Here is a 21,585-nt window from a genome sequence, read left to right as displayed (position 1 = left end):
GGGACCGAGTATACCCGTCCGAGGCCCACTCGTGAGGCATCTTGGTCGACTAGTTAGGTATACACACAATGCGCGAGTTACCACCAACATCCAGTTTGGAACATACCACAATGACTTCCAGGCTAGCTAAACAGTCATTCAAGAATTTAGCATCTCGACGGCTAAAGCATAAGCGTTCCTTCTCATGATCATCCCCGTTGTCGTATTTGCCATCTTGTCCCAAGCATGGTTGCACCCAAGCGCCCGAAAGTGAATAACACGACCATTTGTTCGAGTCTGTAGCTTTTCTACCAACGCTTCCGCTTCTGGTGCGAGACTGTCACCATCGGCCGTGACAACCAGCAGTCGATCCGGGAAACTTTCCGGGGTGGCATACAACGGGGACACATACGGGCTTGCAAAATCGACCTGGCTCTGAAACAAAGCTTTCGAGAAGAGGCGCATAATGCATGCAGGAATGGGCTGGCCGTTGGGATTGGGCGCCTTTTTAGCTCTCACATCCGTCGCCCAGTCCACAGCTGGATAGAAAGCTATGACGCAGTGGAAGGTTTCGGGAGGATAGACCGTACTCGCAAGACTGAGAACTATATTTCCTCCCGCACTGAATCCAGATAGAGCTATCTGTGACGTGTTGAATAGCTTCTTTTCATTCCGCACCCAGTTGATCGCGTCTTCGGCGTCCTCGAGCGCGGCGGGGAAAGGATTCTCTGGTGCAAGACGGTACGAGACGTCCACGACCGTGTAGTCTGACTGACTGCTGTCTTGTCGACAGAAGGCGTCGTCACTGCCATGAGCGGCGATCATAAACCGGCTGCCGTGGAAGTTGATCAGGACTGGGGTAGGTTGGTCTTCAGATGTTGGCTGGGTCGGTTTATAGATGTGGATTCGTATGACTCGTTTGGGGTCGCGTGAGGGGATCATACTAATCAAATCGGGGTTTGAGGTGATATTTCTTGCCATTCGAGCAAGCAATCTCACAAAGATTGCTGCAATCTTGAGATAGATATAGTCAAGAAGCGCCATGGAGACAGGATTGGACTGGATGGGGTTCTGGATTGCCTGGGGTTTCACATAGATCGCGGTAGAGAAGACTGACGAAGAGAAACATGAAGTTGACCCCAGATGAGCGAAGAAGAGGAAGATATAGGAAGAAGACAAGCCAGAAGCATGACTTCCCAAACGGGCAACTAGTTAGGGCTCCACTCCCGGCACCCGGAACCACCCGTAAGATTCGTAATCCTCGTAAGCTTCGTAAGTTTTCTCTCCTCCCAACTTCCCCCCGACCTTGATCTTCTCTCTTGATGACTCGAAAGGGCCTCCGGAGATCGCGGAATGGATGCCTCCAATGCAAACGCCGGAGTGTCAAGGTAAATCTCCTGCCAATATGCCTTTTAAGGTGGTTGTCACTCATACCTTGGCAAAAATAGTGCGACGAGAGGCGTCCCAAGTGTACGCACTGCCAATATCGATTAGAACAATGTCAATATGCCGATGCCAGTCCACGGTCATGGACCGAGGCTAGTGCAGAGGATCCTCCTCCATTGCAAACGGCTCCAGTGACCTCGGAGACCCGAGAGAGCGCCCCCCCTTCAAGTCCGGACCAATTCAATCTCTTACATCTAAGACTGCTTCTCAACTGGACAACGTCAACCTGCCATTCCATCTCTCGGAACAGCGCAGACCTCAGAATATGGCAAACCACAGTCCCCGGGATGGCATTGTCCCACCCTTACCTCCTGCATGGCCTCTTCGCCGTGTCGGCGCTCCACCTCTCCCTTTCCATGACGGGTCAGAACCCTGACCGAGAAGAGCTGATCAAGGCGGCTGAATACCACCAAAGTGAAGCCATCAGGATCTTCACGCCTATCATTGGCAACCTCACCCCCTCACAGTACGAGGCGACATTTACACTGTCGAACCTCTTAGTCACCATCGCTCTCACCTTCCCCCTGGTCCATAATAGCGTGGCCGGGAGAATCCCCGATGTACTTGACGAGTTGACCCGGGTGTTTGCATTCGTGCGCAAAATGACCCAGTTCTACGCTTATATCGTAGAGTCTGTCAAAGACGGCGAAATCGCCCAGTTGACCTCGTTTGAGGAGACTAGGGGTAGCTTGTCGTATACCATTCAGTCCAGAGTGTCGGCTCTTCATGAGCTGAATACCACACATATACTGGAACCAAATGCTCACCTGGCTTTCCGAGATACCATTGACCGGTTAGCGAGTACCTTGGCCAGGATGTACAGTGGACAGGAGATTTTCTCGGCGGGTTTCTTGTGGATGGCGCAGATTCCCGCCCAGTATTTTGATCGGCTTCAGGACCGACACCCTCTTTCTTTGGTCATTTTGGCGCATTACTGCATCGTACTTGACCATATGAATCGATATTGGTGGATTCAGTCATGGGGCAGACAAGTGCTGGAAGCAATTCGGACTGTCTTGGAACCCGGCTGGCGTGTGCATATTTCATGGCCGCTTGAAGTTGTTGGTATATGAGCCTTGGAAATTAGATCAATGATAGGCTGTACATCAGACTGTACTGTTGTTTCCTTGTGCCGTGTCTTATTAGCACGAAGCTTTATACTTCTAGCAAGACGTAGCTGTACAACCGTGCTACTTGATCATGCGCGCACCCACCCCAGAAAACAAACGCACTTGTAAGATAGGTCCACATCAGCCAAATGCCATCCAATAACTCACATAAACCCCCAGAAACAAAAGAAACCCGCAAGCACTTGACACAACCAGCCTGTTATAGATTTCCAATCCGGAAGGCGGTGAACGTAAACCCACTGGGCCTGACATCACCTCGGCGAAGTGACGGACTTCCCCGAGGCCGGACATATCCTCCCCTCGTAACTAATCATTCAACCAATTCAACTCACACAACCCCGCCAACCTCCAATTCAATCCAGAAGGGAAAAAAAATGATCGCCAAACGCCCCTTGACATCTCTTCTCGCCCGCGGCGTGCAAACCGCCTCGCGCACTTCCACCCCCGCATTCGCACCTACCATCCTCTCGAGCTCGAGATCGTTCAGCTCGAGATCTCTTCCGAGGAAGAGCGCAAGATGGACGCCGGGTCAGATCCAGGAACAAAAGCCCAGACAGTATCCTAGTCAGTCAATTCGATGGAAGAGCAGCGGCGAGAGTTCTATGAGACAGTGGGGATTTGAAGATGTATGTCCTCACTCCCCCCATTCCCCAATCCATCATTAGAAAGCAAAGAAAGAGAGAAACTTCAGAATGAAAAGACCCAATTCCTGACAACCATTACCAACTTCCAGATCAACGCTTCCCTCCCCTCAACCTCCCCCTCGTCGCCCCCCTCCACGCCCCAGAAAGCCCTCATCCTCGTCGACGTCCGCGAACCCGCCGAGCTAACCGCCACGGGGGTGATCCCGTCCGCCGTATGCGTCCCTCTCGCATCGCAGCCCGACGCGCTATTCTTGACGCCCGACGAATTCGAGACGCGGTTCGGGTTCCCGAAGCCCGGGGCGGTCGAGGGCCAGGAGACGGGCGATATCGTGTTCTATTGCAAGGCTGGGGTCAGGGCGAGAGCGGCGGCACAGTTGGCCGTTAAGGCTGGGTATGATCCTGAGAGGGTGGGTGTTTATGAGGGAAGTTGGTTGGATTGGGCTGGGAAGGGCGGAAGGGCGGAGAAGTGGGAGGGGGAGGATTATGAGTAGGTTTGTCTTTGTCTGGCTGGCTGGTTATTAAACTTCTTATGGGATGGGTGTATAAATGGGGTGGTTAAGAGGATTGGTTTGGATTTTGAGAGAGCGATGGAGTATGCTCCATGCTCCATGCACTGTGCTATGTCAATACGAATGACGGACTTGTATACTTATATTGATGCCATGCTTATACTTTGCACCAACCAGATTGTCATTCAGTACTAGATCCAAACGAGAGAAAGAAGGAAATGTGTCATTAACACACATCTGAAAACAGACCATGGCCTGCTTCTGCTTCACTTTTGGCATTTGTCGTTCATGTACAGGCATTCCCATCTGTGCTTTTGGGGTTTGTTTTGGGAGACTGTTCAGTCACAAGAAAAAGAAAAGGGAAATATAAGGAAAAAGGAAAATAATTCATTTCTCATGCATCCAGATCCTGCAACCGTTTTTTTAAATCCTCTCCCAAAGGTTCGTCTCTATTCATCATGTGCACCGCTGTCAACACAGCGCACGTATCATCAAGACACATGAAAGGCAAAATTTCGCTATAAGGAAAAACATGTACACTTGCAGGGAGCTCGTCCGGCCTCGTTCCTCGGGGTTGGGAAAGGCACGAAGGCCGTGCGAGAGATCAACTGCAAAAAGTGATTTAAGGAATGTCGAAGACGGGCTTGAGCTTCTTGACCAAACCCCATTCCTCCATCGACACTTCCGAACGGTAGAATTCCTTGAGCGTATCGATACTGGCACGGGAGATCTTGGAGTACAGCTGATCCTTCTCTTCCAGGTGACGGCCGTACATGGGCTGATTGGGACCTTCGATCTTGACGGCAACGGAAGGCTGGCCTCGCTTGACAACAGCCACTGGCTTGTGATCACGCTCGATAGATACCCTGTGAGCAAAATAATTAGTGATCGTTCCAACAGATTACGAGTCCTTTCTCGGTCTCGTGAGATAGCAAACTACTTACACTCTACCAATTTCGATGATTTCCTTTTGTCCAGTCGCGTTGGTCTTGACGGCCGCCAAAGGCGAGTGCATCCGAAGGCTGCCTTCCAAAACATCGACACCAATGACGATGGGATCCTTCTTGTTGAAGACGGCGACGGGCTTGAGCACGCAGGGGAAGACGGCAAGCAGCTTGCTCTCCTCCTTACGCTGCTCGGTCAAATCAGCCATGTGCTTGGTGAAGTCGTCGAACAGGTGGTAGATGATGTCGGCGGTGAAGATCTTGACGCCAACTTCCTCGGCGTAGGCGTAGGCCTCCTTGTCCACCTTGACATCGAAGCAGAGCATGACGGCATACTCCTTGGCCTTCTCCAACATGGTTCCTGCCATCATGACATCACGCTTGTAGACGGGACCGATGGAGATGTTGGCAACGGGAATCTTCGAGACGCGCAGGAACTCCAGCAAGGCTTCCAAGGAACCAAGGGTCGAGGCCTGGACGCTGACACCACGCTGGTCCCTGGAGACCTTGCTAAGGAGATTCTCCAGATCGGACATGACTTCCTCCTCGATATCTTCCTCGTCATCGTCGGGTCCGACGACCATCAACCGAGAACCGGCAATGGCCTGCTCGAGGTCGTTGGCGGCAATCTTAACACCAAGAGCAGCCTTGACCTCTTTGTTGTGGACGTATTGCGACTTCAGGCGCAGTTCCTTAAGAGGCGCCGGCGTGAGCAAGGCACGGATGTTGGTTGATATAGGCCCGTTGAGACCGCACAGCACGATTCGGTCACCCTCGCGGAGGATACCGTTCGACAGGACAACGTCAATGGTCGTACCGAGACCCTCGATCACCTTAACTTCAAGCACGGTACACTCGACCTCCGACAGGTACATGAGCGAGTTGGTCATACGCTCCTGAGTCAGGGTAGTCAACAACCGCAGCATGTCAGGAATACCCTCACCGGTGTGGGCGGAGGTGGGCACCAGGGACACATTACGGGCCATGGACTTGTTCTCGTAAAAGACCTCAGAGTTGAACCCTTGCTCGGCGAAGAGAACCTTGGTACGCTCAAGTCGGGTACGGAATTCATTCTGGACACCCTTGTTCTGCATGGCCAAACTCTCCTGGAAGCCGTTGTTGTCAATCTTCTTCCAGCCGTAAAGACGATCGATCTTGTTCAGGGCGACGATGAAAGGCGTACGACGGTCACGGAGCAATCTCATGGATTCGAGGGTTTGCGGCTCAAGACCGTGCATGATATCCACGACCAGAATGGCGATGTTGCAGAGAGACGAACCTCGGGACCGTAGGTTGGAGAAGGACTCGTGACCGGGGGTATCGATAATGAGAAGACCGGGGATCTTGAATTCGAAGTTACCGTCCTTGTTCACCACGGCGGTCTTCTGGCGCAGAGCATCGACGGGGAAGTAAGTAGCACCAATCTGTTGCGTGATACCACCGGCTTCGCCTTCCTGCACGTTGGTCTGTCGGATCTTGTCCAGCAGCTTCGTCTTACCCGTATCGACGTGACCCAGAATACAGCAAATGGGAGATCGCAGGTCGTCCTTGGACCGAGCTGCCATGGCTTCCTCGTGCTGCTTCTTTCTCCGCTCGGCAGCCTCGGCCTTCCTTTGAGCGATGGCCTTCTGGGCTGCAGACTGCTCGTCTTCCGAGTCGTCGTCGGATGAGTCCTCTTCGGAAGAAGATTCCTCTTCATCCTCCTGTTCCTCGTCCTTTCCGTTGGCGGGCTCCTCGACCTTCTTAGGCTCCTCTTCTTCGTCGGAGGGGGCATCCCAGCTATCCTTCACGTCGTCAGCATCGGCGGCCTTCTCCCAGTCATCGACCTCGTCATCTTCATCCGCGCCGGCGGTAGCAGCAGCAGCTTCAGCCTCAGCCTTCGCCTTGGCCTCTTCCTCCTTTCGTCGGCGCTCATCTTCGGCCTCACGCTGAGCTTTGGCGCGAGCGGCGGCAGCCTCAAGATCCTCTTCCTGCTTCTTGCCACCCTTCTTCTTTCGGTTTTCATAAACAGGCTTCTTCTTCTCGGTTTGGGAGTCCTCCAGACCAGCGACCTTGCCTACACCGGACGCAAGCATCTGCTTCAAACGCATTTCATTGCGCTCCTTGGCTTCCCTCTGAGCCTTGGTAAGGAGCTTGCCTTCCTTTCTCAACTGCTCTTTCTTCTCCTTCTCCTTCTCCTTCTTGCGCTGACGAGCTTCTTCTCTCTTTTTCTCTTCTTCGGCATCGAGGCGCTCTCGTTCCTCCGCTTCGGCCTTTTCTTGGGCTAGGAGCCGTTCCTCTTCCTCACGCTGCTTTCGGAGGGCTTCCTGTTGCTTCTGGATGGCGGCCAGATGGGCAGGGATCTTCTTCTTCTTGCCACCAGCAGGTTCCGGGGCAACGGGCTCCGGAGCGGGAGCAGCAGCGGCGGGCGCATCCTTCTTCGCAGGCGCGGGTTTAGCCGGTTCAGCAGCGGGCGCGGCCTTCTTCTTGGAGGCCGCCTAGATGAATTAAAAAAAAAATCACAAGTCAGTCGATGATTCTTGACAAGACATCAACCGGATAGACCTTACCTGCTCCTTCTTTCGCTGCTTCTCTCTCTCCTTCTTCTCCTTCTCCTTTTCCTTCTTGGACTTCACGCGGAAGCCACCTTCTTCTTCGGGTGCGGCAGCAGCGGCGGCAGCAGCAGCAGCCTTGGCCTTAGCAGCCTTCTCGGCCTTCTTTCCGCCAAAGACGTCCTCGTCGTCGAACGTACCCTCTTCGGGCTGCTTGCTGGCGAAATCAGCATCTCCGTTGGCTTCACCGGCATCCGCATCCTCGCCCTCGACGAAATCATTGGCGGGCTTTCCCTTCTTGGCCTTCTTGGTCTTGTTCTTCCTCAGAGCGGCGAGCAAACCACCGCCACCCGACTGCTCTTCGTCGGCGGCACCGTCCTGAGGCTCATCGGCGGGGGGAGCCTCCGCGGCAGGGGCCGACTCTCCAAGCTCGGCCTCCCAGTCTTCCTCCTGTCTCTTGTTTCCCTTCTTCTTGGGCGCCATGTTGGAGGTGGGAAGGATTCTTTTCTAAAACCGGAACGGACGGTCGTTCGGTGGGGTATAAAGATCCTATTACAGGATTCGGACTGATAAAGAAAAGAAAAGGATATCAATAGCTGTTTCAGAGTTGAAAGGTCAGGTTAGTTTGATTAATCCAATGTGGAATGCGAGAAGAAGCACGATGGTGGGCAAGACCCGGCGGGCAATTGCTCTTAAGTAGGTAAACGGGTAGGTGGTGCACGAACACTGATATCCGCTTTTCTCTCTCCGACGTGCGATCGGCAGGGATCGCAAGGGACAGACAAAGAGACAAAGATGCTCTAGGTGCAGATCCAAAAGAAGGACAGAGCGCAAGAGGGGTCTGAAAGGAGATCACAGCAAAAGCCCCCGATGGTTGACGAAGGAAAGAAGAGCGAAGATTTTGTGGTGGGGACGCCGCTGGTTGGCTGCCTGCCCGTTCCGCCTTGGTGCCTGGACAATCGGGCTGTCAATCTATACTTTCCCTTTTTGATTGGATATTTCCACTACAATCACGGTTATGTACAACTATCCTCGTACAATTTAGAGGAGAGAATCATAACATTATTTTCTCAAGAATAAATAGACAGGTCCATTTTCTACAACTCCACGTGGAGACAGCGTTTCAACCAGCCCATCACCGCTTCCACCGGATTCAGCCCGGCTTCTTCTCCCAGTACTTCTCCAGTCAACTCGGAGAATCGTTCACGAAGCGCCTCCGGGGATCCCATCTCTGGACTCGAAGACGTATGGAACTCTCCCGTAGCTAGCATGCGCGCCAAACAGTCGGGCCCGCGCATCACGAGGCGACTCAGGATATCCCCGTCAATGTGCATCTGAGAGGGCTGCAACTCAAGCGGATCGTTCCCGACAGGGCTTCGTAACCTGGTACGCCGGGGAGTAAATGGACAGATGACCGGGTCCCGCACACACAGGTTCTGCAAGAGACGCAGCAAGCGCCATTCATTCTCCGCCAGCGTCATGAATCGGTGAACCGTGCCGTTCATGGCGGTGCCGTAGAAAACCTGGGAATCCGAGGACACTGGTGACGGCTTCGTACCCCAGCTGAGTTTCGACACGGAGGACGGTAGATGAGCCTCGCACAGGGCGACAGGCATCATTTTGTAGGCCTCGGTCACCCCCTTCTCTCTCAAGATGCTGACCCGCCCCCCTCGACTGGACGCCAGAATGAGATTCTGTTCTCCGCCGATGTGGACATGAGAAAGTCCATCCAGTTTCTGCCGGTCATGGGCATGGAGCGTTAATTTGTCATCGGAGACTCGCAGGATCATGAGCGATTCTCGAGCTGTGGACATATAGATATATGGCTCCTGGACGGTCATCGACAGAGCGGGAGACAAAACGGGAAATCTTGCTGCTCGGATCCCCCGTGAGTCTGAAATTTTGGGCTCCAACGGAACAATTTCATGGCCAGTCGAGACCATCAAAGTGAACTCCCCGTAGGAAGCGATGGAATAAACGGGCTGCTCGAATTTGTGAATGTGTTTCACCTGGCACTCGATTCGTGATGGCGTTGAAAAGTCCCGCATTGTTTGCACGAAGATAACCCGACCTTGATCAGACTGGCTCTTGCGGCTGGTCCCGATGACAATAAAGTGATACTCCTCGTCGCCTTTCCTTGGGGTCCACTCTAGAATGCAGCTGATCTTTTCCCCGGCTGCGCCTTGCGGTCTCCACGGTACCGGCTCGTCCTCAGCATGAGGCTCAAGAGGGTCCAGGACAGCATGTTGGGAATCAGGGTCGACAAATTCAATCCGTGGTCGGGTAAACCGTCTGATAGGGTCGGATTCCGAGTCATATTCAGTTTGGGTATAAGCGACGATAAGACTTTTCAGGTACTGGGAATAGGCAAGTTTGGTGGCGCTTCCAGGTAAATCGATCCTTCTTGGGACAGTTTTGGCATCGCGATCTAAGGTACAGATGAGAAGCTGTCCATCCGCAATGCAGAACAAAGTATCGGAAAGGGCATCCGCGTCCGCGTTGACAATGTTGGCAGTTGAGAAACCGTAGACATTTTTTGGATGGTAGGCCGGCTGGAAAAAAAGTTAGGAGAGAGATCATAGGGAATATGAGGGCACGGACACAACGTACATTGTTCTGGTCAGTGATCCAGATCTTTTGGAGTGTACAATCAGGCTTTCCGCCATCTTGAACGCACGATGCCTGCCAGAAACCTTGCCCGCAGGTTAACAGGGCGAGTTTCCCTTTGCTTTGTACTCTAACGGGCGTGTGTCCTAGATGCTGGGAAGAGGTTTGCCGTAGCACTGCACGAAAAGGATGCTGTCAGCGTTATCCGGTCATCGACCAGAGCAGGAAGCTTACAGATAGGAGGCGCTGCGCCGTGACAGTCGAATGCCAGGCCAAAAGATACCAAGATGCCACTCCGCAAGCCACAGAGAAGAAGGGTTTCCTTCCGAAGCCCACCCGGGGCTGCACTGACTGTGGCAATGCTATCAATTGCTTTCGATATGTCGTCAACACTTCCCACATCCACCGACTCCCCAAACAGAAACCTGACGGAGTCTTCCTCCACGTAGTATACTAGGATTTTCCCGTTGCCTGTGCCAATAAAAACAAAAGACGCGGTATCGAAAGTCTCAACGAAAATGCAGACTGGCTCGTAAGGTACCTTAAGAGGGTGACCAACGTCAGAAAGTTGGAACTGATTAGCAGCCGGAGTCAGCCTCTTGAGGTGAAGATGTGTCTCATATTGGGCCCGAACGGCAACTGCAATAAGGGAAGACTCTTCGTCTACCGCAGCAATCGCGATGCTTTGACTGGCGTCATAATGAAAGCGAAAGCTCGACACAGATTCTGCCGTTGTCCCAAGGTGGATGGCCTGGTTTGTCACCTGGATGAGGACACCAGACGCAGCGCACCCCGCAGCCAGAGTCTGGGACCCGAAGTCCAAGCCACAGTCCACTTCGTCCACGGCACAAATATCTTCCCCAAAATTAGCAGACAAATATAAAAGTACAGAGGAGATGGGATCTGAGGTCAGCACATAAACGCCTCCGTTTGCGCTGTCTAACATGGTCCATATATCCCGAGTGCCGAACAACTCTTCTAATGAGGCCGCTAATCCAATCTGCGCTTCAATTCCATGTCGTAACTCGACAATCGCGCCTCGAGCGAAAGAAGATGCAGAGCATACAAACAGCCGATCGCCGGCAACATCAACCCCGGAAGGTCCCCGATTGGAAGATTTTACCAGAACGGAGTCGGTAACTGGGGTCCAATTCATGAACTTTTGGACACACCTGGGATGGTCTCGTGCTTTTTGGACAAATAAACCGCCATCGCCTGTATTTCCGGCGGCTAGGAGTAGATCACCACCTTCGTGGCCAATATCCAAGATATCAAAGGCAGCGTCGACATCACAGCAAAGTTGCCCTAAGTGAGTTTGGGTCTCAACCTCGCCGTCGTTTCCGATGCCCAGGTAAAATATACGGCCATCCTCACGGCAAAGGTATATGTCGTCATGCTTCTGATTGTAGATCCAATTGCGCAATGGTCTTGCCCATCGGGTCCATAATGGGGATCTTCGGGATTCACGATCGGGAACAGGAAGTGGGTACCTGCTCGGTGGCCTCCGCGGGTCTAACCGGCTCCTATATACAGCCATGGAAGTTGTTGTGATAAGCATAAAGGAAGAGGTCTTGGTTAACGGAATCAGCATGGTCGGCAACCTGTCTTCAGCGGGCAGAAGCTTTTTAGTCACCCGAGGGGACGCCTGTCGCAGGGGCTCATTGGCATCCCACTCGTAGCATATGGCATGGGTAGTATGTTCCTGCGCAACTAGGAGAAGGAGGATGACCTTTCCGCCATCGTCGGATTTCGGATACAGGAACTCCATGAAAATGATATCCCCGTCAACGCGAAAAAAGCGTTCCTAGTTGATGTGAACGGTTAACTAGGCTTCCTTCGGGGCCAAAGCAGCTACTGCACTTACCTCCGCTATAGGATCGAGCTGATTCTGTAGCATCTGTGTCTGAAGAACCGGGGGCTTCTTCAACATGAAAACGCCAAAATAATCGCAGGAGGCGCTGACAGCCACTGCGCGAGATCTGCAAGCGTCTGAGAACACAAACTCATCTGAAAGGGCGGGGTAGAGGGAGAAGCATACCTCGGCTCCACTGCAATGTTTCGTCCAAATCGCTCAAACGTGCTGACATCGTTTGGCAATGGCCGATGATGATGAATAAATTGCCCACGCGCATTTGAATAGTAAAGGAAGACCAGTTCCTTTGATGCCAGGCTGAGAAGCAAAATCTGAGGCGGCAGATCATTTTCCACCTTCGGGGTGGCAGTTGAGCTGGCACTGCTGGCTCCTAGCTTCATTTGCGCCTCCCAAGGTAACTCGGTGGTCACGTTAATCACCTTCGCTGCCATAATGTAGGCATCAAAATCCGATTTGGAGGTAACCCCTTCTAAGTGCACGCCAGAAACAGCTTCCTTGATCTGCAAGCTCCGTTCACCGACGAATACGACATCATTTTGATGTTTTCCTCGAAGCCGCGCAGGTAGGATCCACTGGATAATTGGACTTGGTACCAGAGTATGAGAAAGCAGGCCAACTTTTGCCTTCGTATTCGAAGATATGAGGTCACTTTCTATATCCATTGGATCGGCATCACGTCGCTTGCCAGAACGATTGGCCGTATGTGAAGTGCGACCCTGGCCATACATGGGGAGAGCCATAATGATTTAATCACAAAGAGAATGCCTAGAGATATAGGGACCAGAAAACCATGAGAGACTCGTTGTGGAGGACAGACAGTTGAGGGCGAAGAGATGAATGGGGAACAAACAAGGTTTGCAGAAAAGTGATTGAGAACGAATGGGAACAGTTAAGGGCTGAGGCAAATAATTCCCTGGACCATGCTTAAAACAGTGAAGAAGTAGATTCCCATTTTGATGCCTTTTAAGTGGAAGTGTCGTGATGTATAGTGGATGGGGAACGATGCCCCTCCCAATTCTTCTCTCTTTTTTTTCTTTTTCAGGTGGGCAAGCAATTCGACTTGACGCATACAATGTGTATAATACAACACAGACTAGACGGCTGTCATGACTCAGGAATAACCTTCTCGAAGGACGAGTGGATCTCGAGCATGCGACTTACAGGCAGATATGGATCGTCATACACACATGTACCCTGTGGTAACGATAGGCAACCTCATTAGTACCGTGTCATTTTTTCCCCTCACTTTTTGGGCTCCGAAAATTCAAGGTTAAATAACAAGACGGAAATCGAAAGCTGATATGATCCTCAAATTCTCTCGGCGCAGCAAACGGGTCGAATTATTGAGTGCCACGCCTGCGTAGTTGGGTTGGTAGACGAACGGGCGATGATGTATGTTTATGCCATCTGCCGCCACAGTTAAGCAGCCCCTTCGGGCACTGAGAATGTAGCGTTGCTTTTTCCGGGCCGGGAACAGGGGTGTAAGATCATGGCAGACTTGAAATGAAAAGCCCCAGTGGATTTTCAAGGGGATTTGTTGTTGAAGGGGGAGATAGGAGGGTCCGACTTTGGAGGGGCTGATGTTTGCCTGGTTTTCGGGCGGTCAAGGGAAAACCCGCCAAATCACGGGACTCGCGACCCCGGATTTCTGGCCTCAGGCCGCCCAGGCGTGGATTGCCAGGGTCTGGACAGCGGAGAGTTACTTCCGTACAAGTTACAAGATTGCTTCACTCCATGAAGGGAAATGGTAGCCTGGTTCCCTCATTGAACTCGACAGTTTCATTCTTCTCACCTAGCGCTTCCCTCCCAGCCTCAGGTGAAGTCTGGTTACAATGGAATCCCAACCAGAAGTCCCCGTTCCTGACATGAAGGACGTTGGAACCGAACAAGATAGCGCATCGCCGACAACAGCCCATATTGAGGAAACCCAAGCAAAACTAGCACAGAAAGAAGAATCCATTCGTCAAGCCTGTAATCTCCGCGACTTCGATGCATTAGTGGCGCATGCCACCTCGGAAGGAGGGTTTCTTCGCGATGATATCAGACGGCTAGCCTGTAAGTCACCATCATAGAAAATGAGGCAGATGCAGTTCGGTAACGATCACAACTAGGGCCGGTGCTTCTTCAGAGTGACCGAGATCCCGACCTTCCCGCTTGGGACGACTTGCCGCCGCATGCCGATGAGGACCAGATTCAACTTGATGTCAATCGATCGTTCGTCTACTATCCTGACTGTATGATCCCCCTGACATCCGTGGTGGATCGATTTACAAGCTAATTGCTCCGTCTAGGCTCTGATACTGAGCTTTCGTTGAAGAAAAAAGAGCTCTCAGACCTTATTAACCAAGTATTACGAACCTATCCGATGCTTTGCTACTTCCAAGGCTATCATGACATCGTTCAGGTTCTCCTCCTGGTTTTAGGGGGCCAAAGGGCCGCGCCGGCGGTCACCCGGCTATCTCTTCTTCGCATCAGGGATTACATGTTACCATCACTATCCCCAACACTAAAGCATCTGCAACTCATCCCCGATATCATCAAAAAGGCCGACCCGGCCCTTCGATCGCATCTTGAGGGCATCAGACCTTTCTTTGCAATCGCGGCTACTCTCACGTTGTATGCCCACGACATCGAAGAATATAGCGACATTGCTCGCCTTTTTGACTTCTTGCTGGCCAAGGAGCCTGTTGTTTCGATCTATCTGTTTGTTGCAATAATTCTTTCCCGGAAGAAAGAACTACTAGAGATCCCCAAAGACGAGCCGGAAATGCTCCATTTCACACTCTCAAAGCTCCCATGTCCTCTTGATCTGGAAGCCTTGATATCCCGCGCTGTACGGCTTTTTGATGACTATCCACCAGAGTCCTTGTCGTCTCGTGCGTGGAAAAACCTTCCACAATCCAGTGTCTTGAAAACTTCAAGAGACCTCCTCGCAAATCAGACGACAGACGAAGCAGTGGACTTATTCCAGCAACAGGTACGACAACTACACAACGAAGAGCGACGAGAGAAAGCCATCGGCTTTCTATGGTATCACCGAAGAACAATCGGCTCTGTGGCTGTTGCTATTTTTATTGGTGCCATGTCTGTTTGGATCAGAAAGAAGGGGTTGGACACTCCGATCTGGTCTTATCTTCACCGCTTCAAGGCAGCGTTCCAGGCGCGAGGTTACCTCTAAAGATGTTTCTTTTCTCATTTACAAAAGTATTTGGCGTTGGCTTCACTTTCATGTATTTATAAGCAAAAGAGAAGCACATCACGTGCTGACAGACGGAGGTAGGTGGCGGTTCCGTTGAGACCGATGGAGATCGGCCTAGATGATTTGTAAATGTATAAACCCGCAGAAGACATGGAAAGGGATAGAATAACATCATTACCTGACATGAATAGGGTGTTGTGGCGTGTTCATGGAATATTTCCTATCGTCGTGCAGATGCAGGCACAGTTTATACCTCCCTCTTCCACATGGGTTCTTCGATCGATCCAACCACTTCCATCTTCCAACATTCTTTCATATCTACGCTTCTAGTAATAATACCCAGTATTCCAGTTTATCCTCCCATGACCGTCTTTGATGCCACTTGAAGTCTGGAATCCGACAGTTTGATACCACTTAGTGCAAACAGAACAAACAGCTGAGTCAGCCACAAAAAACTTGAGGCGGGGCAAAAAAAGAGGCACATATCTAATCTCGCATCACTCCAAATCCGCGACCCTCCGATTCTAGTGGACTTGTGCTTGCAGTTTGCATTCTGAATCCAAGATGTCGATGGACTTAGACGCTCCAGTTCCCATGTCGGGGCTGCAGCAGGAGACGCCTATCGCTGCGACGTGAGTTTCTTATCGCTACACCATATTTTCTTTTTGATTGCGATTTTAACTATCTCAAGTTGATTTAGCCAGAATGGCTGCTAATGTTCCCTAGTATTCTTTGCTGCAACTGTGGTGCTCCCATCGATGGAACCCTTTCTGCCGGAGCGCTGTGCCAGGACTGTCTGAAGCTCAATGTCGACGTTTCCCAAGGGTAAGTTCAAAAGACCTAGGTTCCTCTCGACAACCCCACGCTCGGAACAAAGACTGATTGATTTGCTCAAAATTCAGTATTCAGCGTGAATCGACCCTCCATGCCTGCCGTGACTGCGAGCGATGGCTCCAGCCTCCCACCAGCTGGGTCAGCGCAGCCCCCGAATCGAAAGAACTACTTGCGGTCTGTCTCCGCCGTCTTCGTGGCTTATCGAAAGTTCGCATTATCGACGCCAACTTCATCTGGACCGAACCGCACTCGAGACGTATCAAGGTTAAGATCACGATTCAACAGGAGGCCTTCCAGGGTACAATCATCCAACAAGCGTTTGAGGTGGAATACGTCGTGGCCTCGCAACAATGTCCTGGTAAGTTTTAGTACGGGGTGGTTTTTGATCAACCGAGTCGGGCCTTTGCCACTGAGGATCTCGCTGACATTTTCCATAGACTGTCAGAAGTCCTACACCCACAACACATGGCGAGCGGCAGTCCAGGTTCGACAGAAAGTGCCTCATAAGCGCACTTTCCTCTACCTGGAGCAGCTTATCCTGAAGAATGGCGCCCACAGGGAAACAGTCAACATCAAAGAAGCCAAGGATGGTCTTGATTTCTACTTTGCCCAGCGAAACCACGCCGAGAAGATGGTCGACTTCCTGGCCTCCGTCGTCCCTTGCAGGTCTCAGAAGTCACAGGAGCTTATTTCTATGGACATCCACACCAGCACGAAATCCTACAAGTTCACCTTCTCCATTGAAATTGTCCCTATCTGCAAGGACGACCTCGTCGCACTACCCATCAAGCTTGCGCGCCAGCTCGGAAACATCTCGCCCCTTACTCTATGCTACCGCGTCGGAAACTCTCTCAATATCATGGACCCCACCACCCTCCAAACCGCGGATGTTCCCACCAACACGTACTGGCGGGCTCCGTTCAGGACCCTTGCTGATGTGACCGAGCTCAAGGAGTTCATCATCCTAGATATTGAGCCTACCGGCCAGTCTAATGGCAAGTGGCACCTAGCCGAGGCCACCGTCGCGCGCGCCTCGGACCTAGGCTCCAACGACATCACCTACTTCACCCGTACACACCTTGGCGGCATTCTGCACGTCGGTGACTCTGTGCTCGGCTACCATCTCGCCGGAACTATCTTTAACGATGACAACTACGAGGCTATCGAGTCCAGTCACCAGTACGGCTCCACCCTGCCGGACGTCGTGCTCGTCAAGAAGTTCTACGCTCGCAAGAAGCCCAAGAGCCGTGCCTGGCGTGTCAAGCGTATGGCGCGCGAGTACGAGGAAGAGGCTCTGGCTAGTGCCGGTACTCAGCAAACCCGCCGCCAGGAACAGGAGGCCAACCGTCTCGAGGAAGACTTTGAGATGTTCTTGCGTGATGTCGAAGAAGACCAAGAGCTACGGCAGACTATGGATCTTTACAAGGTTCGACAACAGCGCCAGGCCGATGCTATGGAGGAGGATGAGGAACAGGAGAGCGATAATGAAGCCCCGCGTATTAACATGGACGAGCTGCTTGATGACTTTGATGAGCTGAACATGAATGAAGAATGAGCTCTCTGCGGGTAATTTTCCTGACGATTACGGCCGGCGTTTATATTCTGCTTCTGATGGGTCTAAGACAACCAAAAAAAAAGTTATTTGAAATAGATTTTACATATCACGATCAAATTTTCGTGGGGGTGGAACGATACCCCTTCTCTATAATTTATTCTTCTATGTATCATTTTACTTTTGATCTATGACTTCAAAGATTCAGTATACTACCTAAATAGTTGACTAGAACGTGGAGGGTGCTTACAAAGTAAAGGCAAGCCACTGTCTGCCGTGCGTCCCCACATGGTGGCTGGTGGGTGGCTTTCTCCGACTTGAGCTGATGTGTACTCTTGCATTCATTTCCCGCACTTCTCCCTCAGCCTAACAACACCGGTTCTCAGCGACATACAGACAGCCCAAGATGGCTAACCGGGGTTATGATGTGGTTGTAGATGTGGACGCCGAGGTATTTTGTTGTCATTGAGCTTCTCTTGCCCGACTGTGCGATGAATCTGACCCTAGCTTTAGGGCGACCTCGGCCATACCGACCTCCAGGAAGACCTGGAATTCCATCCTTCCAGTGAGCCCAATCTCCTCGAGAGAGGCAGTTTCATCGCTGGATTAGTAAACTGATCTCCTTTCTTACTCTAGATTTCGAGAACGACCAACGCAGCGCTAAAGCGCAACAAGACTCTGCGCCTTTCCTCGGCGGAGGTTCCTCGCGTGGCCGTGACCGGTCCCCCGGAGGCACGCCAACTAAGCATACCTGGTGGTCGATCCACTACTACGCCCAGTTCTTCGACGTCGACACGAACGAGGTCCTGCGACGATGCGTGGCGGCCGTTTACCCTCGCAGCAACTTCCTCGACGTCCTCGAAGGCAACGCCGACCTCTACGGCCCGTTCTGGATTGCGACAACCGTGGTGGTGATTCTCTTCTTGACGGGAACTATTTCGCAATGGCTTTCGAACAACGACGATGACCATTTTGAATACGATTTCACTCTGTTGTCGGGGGCTGCCGGCCTGGTCTACGGATACACGGGCCTTCTGCCCATCGCTTTGTGGGGGGCCCTACGCTGGTTCGGTAGCTCCACTGCTGACCTGATCGAGTGCTGGGCGCTGTACGGGTATTCGAACTTGATCTGGATTGCGGTCGCGCTGGTCAGCTGGAGCCCCTTGACTGCTCTGAACTGGGCCCTGGTTGGGGTTGGGTTTGGCTGGACCGTCTTCTTCTTGCTACGCAACTTGTATCCGGTCCTGAGTGCCACGGATGCCAAGGCGAGCAAGATCCTGTTGGTCCTGGTCATCATCCTGCATGCGGGTTTCGCTATTGCCATCAAGATCTTTTTCTTCGCGTAAGTTAAACCGACTACTACGATTGAGCTAATTAGTTTCTTTTGCTGACGACTCGTGATACAGCCACGGGAGCCCCGTGTCGAAGAAGAACAAAGACCACGATGATGATGACCACCACGATAAGAGACATATGCTGGGGATGTACTAAGATCTATTCCTCTGCTCTCTATTCTTCGCTGTCATCATCCTTTCCCCGAGTGCCGACTGCGAATCCGATGACTTTGCTCAGGCAGCAATCGAACCATCATTTGATTTGATAACCCAAGCCTTCCTATGTGCTCAGCCGCGTTTCCCTTTCGCCCTTGTCGCCACTGCTCTTTTTCCAAAGTGTATCTGTATCCATCTTAGTTATAAAGCTTATGAGAAACTTTTGAATTTTACAATTGTTTGATTGCAGCTGCTTCCGAGAGGAGCCAACTATTAACATTTGACTTCGGCTATCATGTTTTATCATTCCAACGCCGTGAAAAACCTCCCACGCTGCAATCGGCTCGTAACCCCCAGCATCTTCTCCTTCCAGCAACGTAGAAAAACCGTAACAATATGAAATCGTTTATTTCAACTTCTTCTTAGGGCGGAGCTGGTTGGTGTGTCCGCACTTCTTCTTACGGCAGTTGGTGGCACGAGGGGGCAGACGAGCCTGTGACATGATGTCAGTAAGCGGTCGCATTGCAGACCATCTCATCGATTCACCGACAGTCCGGTTCAATGGGACATGGAGCGGAAAGAGGGCAAACGTACGTAGCACTTGCGGCAGATGGACTTCTCGCAGTTGTACTTGGAGGCAAGGGCCTTAAGGGAGGGCTCGATGATACCACCACGCAGACGGAGCACAAGGTGAAGGGTGGACTCCTGTAGAAAGGGAAATGCCGCGTCAGCCAAAACCGTGTCGTATAATCCGGAAACCAGAGTTCCATCTCCAATTCGTTTCAATCAGAAAAGCCGGGGTCGATAATTTCATTTGGTCGGTGTCCATTCCTTCTCTTTCTGAAACAAAGAATCGTATCGCGTTGTCGCAACCTCTCCAGACCACCACACCAAAAACCAGCGCAAATTTGTTCATTCGATAGGAAGTTCCTGCATACCTTCTGGATGTTGTAGTCGCTCAGGGTGCGGCCATCCTCAAGCTGCTTACCAGCGAAGATAAGACGCTGCTGGTCGGGGGGGATGCCCTCCTTGTCCTGGATCTTGGACTTGACGTTGTCGATGGTGTCGCTCGACTCGACGTCGAGGGTGATGGTCTTACCCGTCAGGGTCTTGACGAAACTATCAACCGGGACATGTCAGTATTTGAATCTTCGTGGTTTTTCGCATGACTGTGTCGATTCCGAGCGGGCCGTCTCGTCGGAGGGGGGTTGGAATGGCTGGTCTTGGGTTGCGAGGGACTAATGGGACCTACATCTGCACTGAAAACACGCGGAAAAAAGAAAACGTTAGCTCGTAATTCACAGGTCTCCATAACGGCGCCAAAGGGGACAAATATGCACGTACTGGTTGCGATTTTTCGTTGTTGCTGGCTGACGATCGCTGGAAGGGTCGGTCGGATAGAGGCAATGTCAATTTGAGGATTTCTCGCTTAGCAAAGGTGGACGGGTGCCGTGATACCCTAAGCCCTAATTGCCGCTTTCGTCATCGCTTTCCTGGAGGGCCCGGCGTAGCCTCTTCGGGGCGTCTTTCTCCACGGGTTCCATTCTTTTTCCGGTTTAAGAGTTAAAGTGGGAGAGTCTAGTCGCTGCATAGACTTGTCATGTCATCATCTGCCATCATCTCGACGGAGTACTTCATGTTATCGGTTATCGGTTATCGCTACTATCGATGTTCAAATGATTTTTTCAAGAAGATACTATTCTCATTCTGATTCCATCATTCGTTTCAATCTGTCTATTCACCCATCTCAATGCAATGCCATCGCGCCATCCACTCGAATCACTTCCCCCGAAATCCAAGAGCTGTCGGGTCCGCAAAGGAAATTGAAGGCCCCCGTGATCTCCTCCGGCACAGCGACACGCTTGAACGGATTTGCGCTAGCCACTAGTCGCAATGTCTCCTCTGACTTCCCCTTCAGAAACAATTCGGTCTGCGTCGGCCCGGGGGCCACGGCATTGACCATGATCCCTTTCCGCCCGAGATCTTTAGCCGCGAGTCTCGTCATTTGCTCGATTGCGCCTTTCGTCGCTGCGTACAGGAGGTAAGCAGGCGCCGCCGTGGAGAAGGATGTAACAGCTGTCGAAACGAAGATGATGCGGCCTCCAGCTGGCATATGACGTGCTGCTTCCTGGGCCAGGAAGTACGGTCCCTTCACGTTGAGCGCGAATGCGGCGTCGAAATCGGCCTCCGTGGTGCTATCGAGGTCATTCATGGGGAGGACGCCGGCATTCGGAATGACCACGTCGATGTGCCCGAATTTAGTCACTGTCGTCTCGACTAGACGGTGGATATCGTCGGTTTTTGAAACATCGGCTTGCACGGCGAGAGCTCGGTCTGAGCCGATCTCGTCGACTAAGGCATTCGCAGATGTGGCATCTCGTAGGTAATTGATGATAACGCTGGCGCCGTTCTTAGCCACGCGCTGTGCCACAGCCTTTCCTATTCCGGCCGATGCTCCGGTGATGAGAATGACTTTGCCCGTAAGTGACATAATGTTGGCTTGTAACTGAGGTTTTTTTTTTTTTTAGAAGCTTGGTAAATGCAGTAGGAACTTGGATTCGGATGCTGTAAAACCAGGTGCGACAGGATGTTCTCTTATATAATTGCCTCTTACTGAATGATTTACTCTTTCATACGCTAGAAGATGTCCGAAAATGCTTATCTCAATGTATGGCGACGTTACGTCTGCACGCGGTGTACTCTCATAGTCTCAACGGAGATCGATCATAAGGCCGAACCGGGGCGGCGTTAACGCGGGTAGACCGGGCCACCTAATGAGCCCTCGATCAGTCGGGGTCCGTCATCAGTCTCAAAAATTGGGTCGAAAGTAAGACTTGGTTAACATTC

The 21,585-nt window shown here is 51.8% G+C and overlaps 9 protein-coding genes across 9 annotated transcripts; 5 read left to right on the top strand and 4 right to left on the bottom strand.

Moving 5' to 3' along the window:
* Window positions 1-138: 138 nt before the first annotated feature.
* On the bottom strand, window positions 139-1,023 carry LDX57_005769 (uncharacterized protein; the record flags this gene model as incomplete). The annotated part of the gene is made up of 1 exon (XM_046087455.1): window positions 139-1,023. The coding sequence occupies one exon, from the start codon at window positions 1,021-1,023 to the stop codon at window positions 139-141; it is 885 nt and encodes a 294-aa protein (XP_045943422.1).
* A 161-nt stretch (window positions 1,024-1,184) lies between these two features.
* LDX57_005768 (Zn(II)2Cys6 transcription factor) lies at window positions 1,185-2,543 on the top strand. The gene is made up of 2 exons (XM_046087454.1): window positions 1,185-1,367; window positions 1,428-2,543. The coding sequence occupies exons 1-2, from the start codon at window positions 1,302-1,304 to the stop codon at window positions 2,496-2,498; spliced, it is 1,137 nt and encodes a 378-aa protein (XP_045943421.1). The 5' UTR covers window positions 1,185-1,301; the 3' UTR covers window positions 2,499-2,543.
* A 2-nt stretch (window positions 2,544-2,545) lies between these two features.
* On the top strand, window positions 2,546-3,690 carry RDL2 (rhodanese-like domain-containing protein; the record flags this gene model as incomplete). Its single annotated transcript, XM_046087453.1, has 2 exons — window positions 2,546-3,181; window positions 3,289-3,690. The coding sequence occupies exons 1-2, from the start codon at window positions 2,684-2,686 to the stop codon at window positions 3,688-3,690; spliced, it is 900 nt and encodes a 299-aa protein (XP_045943420.1). The 5' UTR covers window positions 2,546-2,683.
* Window positions 3,691-4,330: 640 nt separating this feature from the next.
* FUN12 (putative mitochondrial translation initiation factor IF-2) lies at window positions 4,331-7,666 on the bottom strand (the record flags this gene model as incomplete). The annotated part of the gene is made up of 3 exons (XM_046087452.1): window positions 4,331-4,574; window positions 4,653-7,129; window positions 7,202-7,666. The coding sequence occupies 3 exons, from the start codon at window positions 7,664-7,666 to the stop codon at window positions 4,331-4,333; spliced, it is 3,186 nt and encodes a 1,061-aa protein (XP_045943419.1).
* A 614-nt stretch (window positions 7,667-8,280) lies between these two features.
* Window positions 8,281-12,403, bottom strand: thtA (the record flags this gene model as incomplete). Its single annotated transcript, XM_046087451.1, has 5 exons — window positions 8,281-9,735; window positions 9,794-9,966; window positions 10,025-11,594; window positions 11,655-11,769; window positions 11,829-12,403. 5 exons carry the CDS (start codon window positions 12,401-12,403, stop codon window positions 8,281-8,283), a joined length of 3,888 nt encoding a protein of 1,295 aa, XP_045943418.1.
* A 1,092-nt stretch (window positions 12,404-13,495) lies between these two features.
* Window positions 13,496-14,841, top strand: GYP8 (TBC domain-containing protein; the record flags this gene model as incomplete). Its single annotated transcript, XM_046087450.1, has 3 exons — window positions 13,496-13,718; window positions 13,775-13,897; window positions 13,955-14,841. The coding sequence occupies 3 exons, from the start codon at window positions 13,496-13,498 to the stop codon at window positions 14,839-14,841; spliced, it is 1,233 nt and encodes a 410-aa protein (XP_045943417.1).
* A 585-nt stretch (window positions 14,842-15,426) lies between these two features.
* Window positions 15,427-17,251, top strand: NMD3 (ribosome-binding protein NMD3; the record flags this gene model as incomplete). The annotated part of the gene is made up of 4 exons (XM_046087449.1): window positions 15,427-15,494; window positions 15,589-15,687; window positions 15,765-16,054; window positions 16,134-17,251. 4 exons carry the CDS (start codon window positions 15,427-15,429, stop codon window positions 17,249-17,251), a joined length of 1,575 nt encoding a protein of 524 aa, XP_045943416.1.
* Window positions 17,252-17,654: 403 nt separating this feature from the next.
* On the top strand, window positions 17,655-18,739 carry LDX57_005762 (Yip1 family protein; the record flags this gene model as incomplete). Its single annotated transcript, XM_046087448.1, has 4 exons — window positions 17,655-17,699; window positions 17,762-17,813; window positions 17,885-18,590; window positions 18,655-18,739. 4 exons carry the CDS (start codon window positions 17,655-17,657, stop codon window positions 18,737-18,739), a joined length of 888 nt encoding a protein of 295 aa, XP_045943415.1.
* A 1,621-nt stretch (window positions 18,740-20,360) lies between these two features.
* Window positions 20,361-21,504, bottom strand: LDX57_005761 (uncharacterized protein). The gene has a single exon (XM_046087447.1). It carries the CDS (start codon window positions 21,227-21,229, stop codon window positions 20,486-20,488), a length of 744 nt encoding a protein of 247 aa, XP_045943414.1. The 5' UTR covers window positions 21,230-21,504; the 3' UTR covers window positions 20,361-20,485.
* Between the last annotated feature and the right edge of the window lie 81 nt (window positions 21,505-21,585).

This window comes from Aspergillus melleus (genome assembly GCF_016097325.1).
Source record: "Aspergillus melleus strain CBS 546.65 chromosome Unknown contig3, whole genome shotgun sequence".
Taxonomy (NCBI): domain Eukaryota; kingdom Fungi; phylum Ascomycota; class Eurotiomycetes; order Eurotiales; family Aspergillaceae; genus Aspergillus; species Aspergillus melleus.
The sequence above is the reverse complement of the archived record's forward strand: the minus strand, read 5'-3'. Positions and strand labels throughout refer to the sequence as shown.